At 34.9% G+C, this 7,216-nt stretch overlaps 1 protein-coding gene across 3 annotated transcripts in view; it reads right to left on the bottom strand.

Annotated features, from left to right (window-relative positions):
• Positions 1–451: 451 nt before the first annotated feature.
• INPP4B (inositol polyphosphate-4-phosphatase type II B) overlaps positions 452–7,216 on the bottom strand; it is a 323,827-nt gene continuing 317,062 nt past the window's right edge. Inside the window, exons 18-19 of one of the 3 annotated variants that reach the window (XM_032632711.1) lie at positions 5,871–6,015; positions 452–4,641 (exon numbers count right to left, since the gene is read on the bottom strand). In XM_032632711.1, the coding sequence (XP_032488602.1) occupies positions 5,883–6,015 (133 nt within the window). In that variant the 3' untranslated portion in view covers positions 452–4,641; positions 5,871–5,882. The other 2 variants (XM_032632713.1, XM_032632710.1) reach the window with 2 other exon arrangements.

The raw sequence follows: 7,216 nt of genomic DNA, 5'->3' as shown, positions 1-7,216 counted from the left end.
GGCAAAACTTCTTTCTTTCTTTACATGCAATCAAGAGCCTCATTTTTTTTTTTTTTTTTTTTTTTTTTGCTACAAGATCAAGTTAAAACTCCTCGGGATTTACCTTCTACTATCAACTACTATAATGAATTATAATTGATCAGATCCAAAGAGCCGCTAAGGAAAAGTTATCTCATGTGCTCAAATGCCTAATATAATCAGGATTACAAAGATTAGTGATTTGCCCAGAGTCGAAGCATTGACATCTGGTTCTTGCAGCTTTTAAAATTATGGTTGATTTTGGTCCCAAAATTTGCACTGTAATTGTAGTTCATCGGAAAATTAGTCTATTCTCTTTGAGATATTGTTTAGGCTATCCTACTGTTCTTTTAATGAATTTTTAGATATTGCTACATTGACAAAAATGAAAAAAATGTATAATGTGACATTTGAAAGGAAAAAGACAGAAACATAAAAAATAAAAATCACATTTATTTAAACAAAAATATACACACAGTGTACAATGAATATGGTTTACACAGAACAATAAAACAAAATGATATTTCTTCAAATACCAATATAAAATGATCTAACCTATTTGTGCCTCATTTCCTGGGACTATACATTATTGGTTGATCTAGAATATACATTTAACCTTAAAACAAATGCCAATGTTTCAGATAAGTACCGCAAGGATCTGAAAATCAGATATTAGGTTAAATAAAATAATAAAATCTTCATATGAGTATATGTGTACAAAGGATTGCACAAGTGCCATAAAATGGGAGTGTCTATACATTTACAAACACTTGGAGCCTGCCTTTTAAAAGTTTGAAAGCCCTTTGACATGAAACGGTTTTTAATATTGATAGCGATACAAAAGCATCAGAAGAACTATATAGATAATAGAGCAATTTTGCCAATATTTGAGTCAATATTGCCCGCTAGTCAATAAAACCGCACCAAGTCATCGTTAAAGATGTACTGCTGAGTTGTGACCTTTTATGGCCTTGGAGTAATTCTGATGATTTTAGGAAGATTGTGAATGCACTCATACCGTGTGTGAAAGTGCAACATCTTAAAAGAATGGTTTATCAAGCAACATCACTTGTATTAGGTCTTCTCTCCTTCAATGTTCAGTCTCTCTGGGTACTATACTTAACTGTGAGTCTTGTTTTCCTTTTCAAATTTAAAATTCTAAATATTCATGCAATCTATAAAAGTTCAAGCTCAGGAGAGTTGATGGCATGTACATTTTTTAAATTAATATGACTCTACAATTTTTTCCTACCTCCTTGTCACTAATAGCCTGTTATGATTTCTTTGACATCAGAAATGTTTTAGATTCCCCTTACTTGCTTAGAAATAAAATTAAAAGAGTGATTAATGTACACTATGACTCAGGAAGGAAAAATCCAAATTTCCATACCTTACCTTTATACCTAATTGGCCTGCCATATTTTATCTAAAACATTAACTGTATTTTTCTGTTCTTAAAGACAGTCTTTGCTAGAGATAGCATCTGTTTGGAAAAGTTCTAACTTAAATCTTCCAAAGAAACAAAAGCTCTAATACACCAGTACTTTGTTTATAAAGCAATGAAACATAAATATGGGGGGGAAAGGGCATAGCTCTTGCCGATTACAGCTGGACTAAATGAATGTGAATCTGTGAATTCACCTGAAATTGTCAATCCGCTATACAACTCTTCAGCAGCACATAATTTGTGAAGCCTCCAGCTATTTGCGATGCCTTGTGTTCAATATGTTTGCTTCCCTCTGCAACTGCTCATCAGTTTTTTCTCAGACCAGTTTCTTAAATGGTGATAAGAGTTAATTTATTTCTCAAAAGATTATAAAAGGTGCCCTGTATCTTGACCTAAACCACGGATAGACCATCCTGTTTGGAAATCAAACACCTAAAACATCTGTGTGATTTAGTACGCTGCCAGAGTTTAACTTGTTTAATCTAACAGTTTGGCTTTCAATTGAGCTATATTTATTAGAATCTGGGCATGGTAATATGTTACCGTTTTTCTTCTTTTAGCTAATGCTAAAATGATAAACTTAAAAACTGATACTGAAGCACATTTTTAGTGATACACTAATTAGGCTAACATTTCCCTGAATTTAGCCTGAAGTTGTTATTACGTACACTAAAGCTGCATTGCTGAGGTTTCTCTTGCAGAACATCATAGAGAGAGACGTTTTTAAAACACATCGTTATGATTAAATTATGAATAAAATATAAACATCAAATATTACTTATAGTCTAATAGGAGTCTTTAAAGAGGGTAAAAACCAAATCAAAATTGTAGCCATCTGAAGATGAGTGATTGCATTTTATATCATTCTAGTGATTTAATACTGCTTCCCATTTTTGGTTATTTTCTGGAGAAAAAGTGATGGCGGCATTCAGTTATGTGCTGGTAATTGTTTGACAACTGGCTTTCCAGGAGTTCAAAGTATGGGTTGGTAGCATTTGGAAGTTTCTGTGGTGTAACTCCCACTGTGGTCAATTTCAAGCTAGGGATGTGATGTTACTGAATGTGGGGTCAGGAAGAGAGAGAGGCACAGTTAGCACATTATAATATTGTGTTTCCACTGGACAGATACAATTGACATAAACAACCTCAAGGGCAGAGGTCAATAGTAAAATGTACTAAAACAATTGGGAATTGGTAAGTTTTGATTATTACCTTTGTTTTTAATAAAATCGATTCAACTGTACTTTATAGTTTAATATTTAATGATGGCTGTGTTCTCACAACTGGCTTACAGAATTTAGTGATCAGCTATCATAAGTCAGCACGAGCCACTTTCCAGCACACCACTGTTATCCTCCTCTTGGCACGTATCAAACTTGACATAGGAAGGGGCTTTGATTTGCTTGGGAAGAAAAGCATGGCTCTACACCAATCTTTTTCTTTTCCACCATCTTATTCTGTGCAAAATACTATACTTAGCTGAGAGAAAAAAAAAAGGGAAGTATCCTTCATCCAGATGCTAGCTTTTAAGACTTCACAGTTCCTCAGAAGAAGAGGTGTTAGCCTTATAAAGTAAGGACTAGAGGTTAGTTACCTGGGCTCCTGCTCTAACTGGGCAGTTGGTCATTTCAGTACAATTTGTAAGCAGGATCAGATGTTTGCTCTGACTCACTGGGTTATCGGATTGACCAAACTATTTACATCAAAGGATTGTTTGGGCAGAGTGTAGACAAAACCCAAGGCAATATTTACAAGAAAGAAACAACCACACAAGGAATAAATGAATGGGTGCATCTAAAATGTGGGTCTGATTCAATAAAATATTTCAAACTTTAATGTTCAGCTGTTTTGTAGAACATTTTCAGGCTCTGGATCTTTGGTCACTGGGTCAAACATAATTAGGATTCCACCTTCCCTTGTTTTTAAATGTTTTCTATAGGACTTTGTAAATAGCAAATACAGAATTTTTATCTACATTTGAGGATATCAGAGGGAAAACATGTTTTTGAACCCCAAAAACTTGTCTTGTTTGGAAATGTTACTTTCTTGGTTCAGTTTCTGACTCAACGTGATCCTTTAAAATAGAATGATTGGTGCATCTTTTAAATGAAAATGAAGATAGAAAAGCATGACTGAGCCTGTGTTTGTACAAAAGAGGTTTTAAAACTTTTTGTTTAATATTTTTCCTTTGATTTAGAAAGCGTTAATCATTTAAGAAATAATGAAGTAGTTTTCCAAGGATACTTGGAATACCTCTCAGGAAAGGAGCAACATTGTTGTCGATAAGAAACAAACATTTTCTGGATGAAATCCACTTTTAGAAGTGTGCACAAATATAAGCTTCCAGTAGGGAAATGCAGACGATTATGCTAATAATAAGTGAGAACTTACATGCATTTGTATTACAGTCAGCTCCACTCTTTTAGAATTTTTATATTAGTACTTAATAAAAAAGCAAAAGGTCTTTGAAATGCCTTCCCAAAACTCTACTGTTGGCTTTGTAGTTAATTTTTTTTCCATATTTGAGTCAAGAGGTTTCATTTTTAAAAATACAAACAAAAAGCTATTGTTTATAAGAATATTTACAAGATGATAAATCACCTAAGTTATCTTGGAACTCAGACTACCATTTGATATACTGAATGAGGCTTCATAGTTATTCAAGGAAACCTCTGTCATCCCAACCTCTGTACCTTAAATCCAGTGGGATAATGAAAATAATCACAGATGCTACCATTTTCAAATGAAATTGAACAATTCAAAGATTATATTTACTCAGTGAAATGAAGAATGAGGCATAAAGGAGAACACCAAGATAACCTGTCCATGAATAGATCCACGGTGCACAGCATCTTCTTATGAAAAAGGCTGTAAATAGTTTGACACCTGCCTCAAGTATAACGCCCACAAGTCCTTAACTAAAATAATAGATGAATAATACTGGCATTAAAAGCCCCAAAGCGTTATCTGAAACGCAGTAATTTGAAAAACCTAACATGAGCCTGGAGATATGTTTGGAATTCTCATTTCAACAGGCATCTTCATGGAGGAGCTATTACATCAGCTATGGAAAGCCCCTAAGATCATCCACTGACTGTGGTCACAGCTAAGAAGTGTCAGTGTAACAGGCGTCTGGCATTTCCAAGGGAGATTTATGCTCTGGATGGCATGCTCCTCTGAGGAGAAAGGAAAAAGAATAGATTCTTAAAATTTGGAGAAAAAAAATCTCATTTGTTCAGACCCTTATACTCCAAGCTTCAATTCCAGCAGTAAATGCCAATTTCTATTTAACTAACTAGCATTCTTCCCAAATCTTCATGTATATATTTAGTGCGGCAATTTAGAGAACAGACAAGCCACAAGCTAAGAAGGTAAGAAGAGACTGTAACCGGGGTTCTAAAATTATCTAGCTGGGTAATTGGGGGTATATCTTCCTTGTGCTTTAATTTAGCCATTTATAATGGCGTTATACACGATGATCTCTAAGGCAACTTCTGATCTGGAGTTTTGGAAAACTTTCAGTGTTATTTTACTAAGTAAGGGCAAATGTGAAATTCCATTTCAGAGAAATAATTGTTTTGGTTTATCATTAGTTATGGTGGCCTATGTTTTAAAAGGTTTATTCACGTATACTAATCGATGCTAGACAATGCATACTTACACCATCTACATTCTATACCAAGATGACTGCTAGAAAACACCTCAAAGATATTTTACAGTTTTTCATGAACTTGACTACATAAAGTTCAGGCTGATGGGGCCATCGAACCTAAGTCAGAGTTTTGAGAAGATACTATGCTTTTGAAAAGTATTTTTACTGCTTTACTAACACTGTCCATCTATGTGTTTAGGAGGACCTGTCACACCTCCACTGGATGACAAAAGTCCTTACAAGCACACATAAACTGCTTCTGTAGTCAAAATCATGAGTTAACTCTCCCTAGTCTCAAGTAACTAGAAAAATATTTTTTAAAGCCCAAAAATGGGCTCTCAGGTTATTTGTGAGAAAGGCTATGGAATAATATCTCAAAGCCTCTCTTCCCTTTACACTCTATCATAGCTTTGGAGTGGAGAAGGCCACTCTCTGAATCACCCCCAGGTCCCCTGTAGCGACCTAGCTTTTCTCAGAATGCCTTTCATTAAAATACCCCATGAATGAAATGTACACTTTCTGAGCTGATCTCAACCAGCAAGAATCAATACAAGCTTAGACCTAGAAACGCGATATGATTCAAGGTTTGTTTAATGGATTTCTTTCAGAGTCGTATGCTGGTAACTAATTCAAGTAATTCCTAGATTTGGGCAAATATCCCTGATCACCTCCCTCCACAAATTCATGACAATGAAAACGTAAAAAAGGTAGAGATTATCCAGCGGAAGCGTATTTGTGTTCCTGTTTATTTACATGTTGGTAAACTTAGGTGTCAGCTTTTCCATAAGTCCCCTCTGGAGGTCTGTAGTACTTGGGGAAAGCCATCAGCTGTAGCATGTTGAAAGCATACTTCCTGCATTTGATATTCTTCAGTACATTTTCTATGCGGCAGCCTTCTCTGGTGGAAGGGGAAAAAGGACAACTTCATGAAACACAGAATAAATAAATATGCTTTATTTGTCCAATGCAGAGTTGCAGCAACAGTCCAAGTAAAAATAACAAAGATTCAACTCTACATTTTTTTTTTTTTTCCACAAATGATGATACATCTTACAAAATTAAATCCTAGGCCAGGCCCAATACCATTATTGCCCTCAGAAAAAAGATGAGTAGAGTCCCTTTGCTCTTAACATATATTTAAGGTTTAATAAACTCTTTAAATATAATTTGTTCCACAATACAGCTTCATTTTCGTTTCATAAATATATCTGCCTTTTTATAACTTTTCCACAAATGAATTTCTCAGTCTCTTTAAAACACATGAACATCTACACATAGCCCTAAGGATGTAGGTTCTAGGAATAAGGCATTTAATTTATTAAGTCTGGCCATATAGATTTTTAAAGGAAAGTTTCATCTCTATTTGACTGCATTATTTTAGCTGTGCAACGAAGAGGAAAATGGCTTTCCAGACAGCCTGGTCCAAGTCTCAGCTTTATCAAGAGGAGTGCTTGTGTACAGACAGTACAAAAGTCACAGGTGCTGAAAATGGGGCATCGAGACACAAACAAGACTTTGTTAAAAAGAATAGAAAAGTACTCTGAGAGCCAAATCAACCCAAACCATGGTTGCAAACGGGTTCATTTAATTACAAAACATAAATAGCCATTCTCTCCAGAAAGTTACTTGACAGAAAAGGGTCAATTGCAGGAAAGAAATCACAGAACTAACAGGTTAAGATATCAAACAGAAGATTCTATCAGCTGATGGCGACAATGAGATCGGCACAGTGGAAATCAAGTCTGGAACCTCCCACATCTCTAGGACTTGTCTCAGGGTCTCAGGGTTTGTGCAAATTCAGTCTTAATTTCTTTAAATAAATTTAATGGAAAGAGGAAGAGGAAATGAAGAACGTCAAGCTTTCAGGATTCTGTTCTTTGTCTTATGCCAAAGACAGGAATTTAAAATTTCTTCTTGAGCTAGTTAACAGAGGGAAACACTTCTCCATGAACAAAAGAGCAAAATAATTCACTTAATGCATAGTACTTCTTTTTTTTTTTTAGATTTTAGGAAAAACACATAAAACACTTACAATTCAAACATTTTTCTTTTTTAAATTCTGTGACTCTGAAAATGTAGAAATTACAGCGTTGTCCCCA

Source organism: Phocoena sinus, chromosome 5 (assembly GCF_008692025.1).
Source record: "Phocoena sinus isolate mPhoSin1 chromosome 5, mPhoSin1.pri, whole genome shotgun sequence".
NCBI classification, from domain to species: Eukaryota; Metazoa; Chordata; class Mammalia; order Artiodactyla; family Phocoenidae; genus Phocoena; species Phocoena sinus.
This window is presented reverse-complemented; position numbering and strand designations above follow the sequence as displayed.